This window comes from Amphimedon queenslandica, unplaced genomic scaffold, assembly GCF_000090795.2.
Source record: "Amphimedon queenslandica unplaced genomic scaffold, v1.1 AMPQUscaffold_10776, whole genome shotgun sequence".
NCBI classification, from domain to species: Eukaryota; Metazoa; Porifera; class Demospongiae; order Haplosclerida; family Niphatidae; genus Amphimedon; species Amphimedon queenslandica.
Window position 1 is genome coordinate 1 of NW_003548975.1, and position 2,302 is coordinate 2,302.

The 2,302-nt window shown below is 37.0% G+C and overlaps 1 protein-coding gene across 1 annotated transcript; it reads left to right on the plus strand.

Moving 5' to 3' along the window:
- The first annotated feature begins 185 nt into the window (after window positions 1-185).
- LOC100639208 (coiled-coil domain-containing protein 22 homolog) lies at window positions 186-1,894 on the plus strand. The gene is made up of 5 exons (XM_020005864.1): window positions 186-247; window positions 421-592; window positions 799-1,053; window positions 1,195-1,364; window positions 1,680-1,894. The coding sequence occupies exons 1-4, from the start codon at window positions 186-188 to the stop codon at window positions 1,198-1,200; spliced, it is 495 nt and encodes a 164-aa protein (XP_019861423.1). The 3' UTR covers window positions 1,201-1,364; window positions 1,680-1,894.
- Window positions 1,895-2,302: the final 408 nt, after the last annotated feature.

Genomic DNA, 2,302 nt, shown 5'->3' on the forward strand with positions numbered 1-2,302 from the left:
AGATATATCATAAGTAAGCGCTATCTAATAGTCGCACAATATTCCTTCGAAATCCTTTCTGCACAACAACTACTGTGGAGTGTAGATAAACACGGACGTTGCCAACCAGGTAACCAGGGGTGACGAAACCCGCATCACCGGGCGCGAACGGTAGTTTCCAATCCCTTTCATTTACTCTAATATCTATGAAATTTGCAAAGAGATCAAGATGGAGTATCATTATTTCCACTCTGAAAGAAGTAGGATGGTGAGTAAGCCTACACTCCTTATATTACTCTAAAACGGCTTTTAATAGCATATACTGAGCTCTATTGTATATATAACCAGTCTTAATAGTTCTAACTCATTTATCTTAGATGAATAAAATTTATTTTTTGTTAATAATAAATATTGGTTGCATTCCATACCTTTATATTGTAGTGATTTTGAGGATGAGATAGCCAGTCTAACTCAGTTCACTCCAGAGATGGTGGTTGAGGCCAGTGTTCGTTGTCTTCAGATTATTATTCCGGAGTTTCAAAGCCCCACCCACCTCCCTGATGCAATGTCTGCTCGCTTTAGAATGTGTACTGGACTAGCTAATGCCTGCCAGGTGAGGGACGGAGGGAGGGAATGCAGGAAAACGGAGGAGAGCAATTTCAAACATTTTTGTAAAATAAGTTTTCACAGAAGAATTTAGCCTCAAAATCCTACAAAAATCCATGAATGAAAACAATAATAGAGAGATACATGTAATAGAAATAAGAGAAGGGACAGAGATAAATAAAACTGTTTTTATTTTTTTATATTTATGTGTAGGAGCTGGGTTTCCAAGCTGAAGTTGGTTATCAAACATTCCTCTATTCGTCTGTCAAAGACTGGAGGAAACTCCTCATGTTCCTTTTAGAGAAACTACCAAAGGAAGCGGCTCAAACTGCAGATGAACCCACTGGAGCTGGTATACTCCTAACCAGGAGCATTGGGGCTGAGATTGGAGCATCATTACGAACACCATGGACCCCGTCCTATTGTAAGAGAGAGTCAGTTAGGAGAGTCAGAAGAAAGTACCCAAAGGTATCATAATGATAATTATAATTGATCTATTTACATGTACATGTATGTGTACATGTACATTTTTAATTCTAGCAGTTGCAGATTGAAATAATTAATTCTATTATGATTATACTCCTATTATATTTATTTCATACATTGCAGAAGTGAAGCTCTATTATGCTCAGGAGATGCCCTATGTTGTTGCCCAGCCAGTCCTAACTAGAGATGTCCTCTCATCACTGCTGGCTAAGAATGACAGTGAGGTAGCTGCTCAACAGGAATGGGAGGCGGAGTGGAATCAGGCTGGACTGGCCTCTCGCCTCTCAGAAAATGTAAGAATAGAAAAAGAGGGAGAGAGAGAGGGAAAGAAGATATTGGGCAATTAAGAGCTTTTTTTTTAAATAATTTTTTTAATAAATGAAAAACGTTATTTGTATTATGTAAAACCTAAAAATGTAAATAAGAAAGAACAAGAGAGAAAGGGGAAAGTTAATGATAGTACACTGAAATGAGCTACATGTAGAATACAATCAAAATTGAGATGTTTCGTAAAACTTTGTTTAATATTTTTATTCTTTGTATTTAATCTTTTAGTGTGATATTTTATTATTTAATCTTTTTAATGTTTCTCTTTATTTCTCCTGTAGGAGTACAAAGCTAAGAAGAAGCAGAAACTAATGAAGAAGCTCTCAGAGCAGCTGAGAGCTCACAATAAAGCCGAGACCAGCTCTGGGGCACTTGGTTTGGGGGCTGATCTCAACCAAATTTTGTCCTCATTTCTTGAGCGGTCCGGGACAGGCCATGGCAAGGGTTCCAGGTTTCAACATGCAGAGAAGCTACAGTTTGCTAAAGTAATTGAATTATGTTTTTGAAGTGATTTATTTGAGGGTGATTTTTGAGCCAATTTTTGCATGGCCTAATGTACAGGGTATTTTTCAGAAAATGGCCTATTTCTTAAAATGGCCATAACTTGAAAAATTGAAGTCGGAATCGACTCAAACTTTCTACATAGCATAAGTACATCAATATGTATCAGAAAATGTAATAAAAATTGGGGGTGATTTTGGGGCCATTTTTCAGAAAAAACCATGGGCTATAGCCCAGGGTATTTTTCAGAAAATGGCCTATTTCTTAAAATGGCCGTAACTTGAAAATATGAAGTCGGAATCAGCTGAAACTTTCTACATAGCATGAGGACATCAATATGTATCAGAAAATGTAATAAAAATTGGGAGTTCATGACTACTATAACTCTCAGAGACGAATGCAT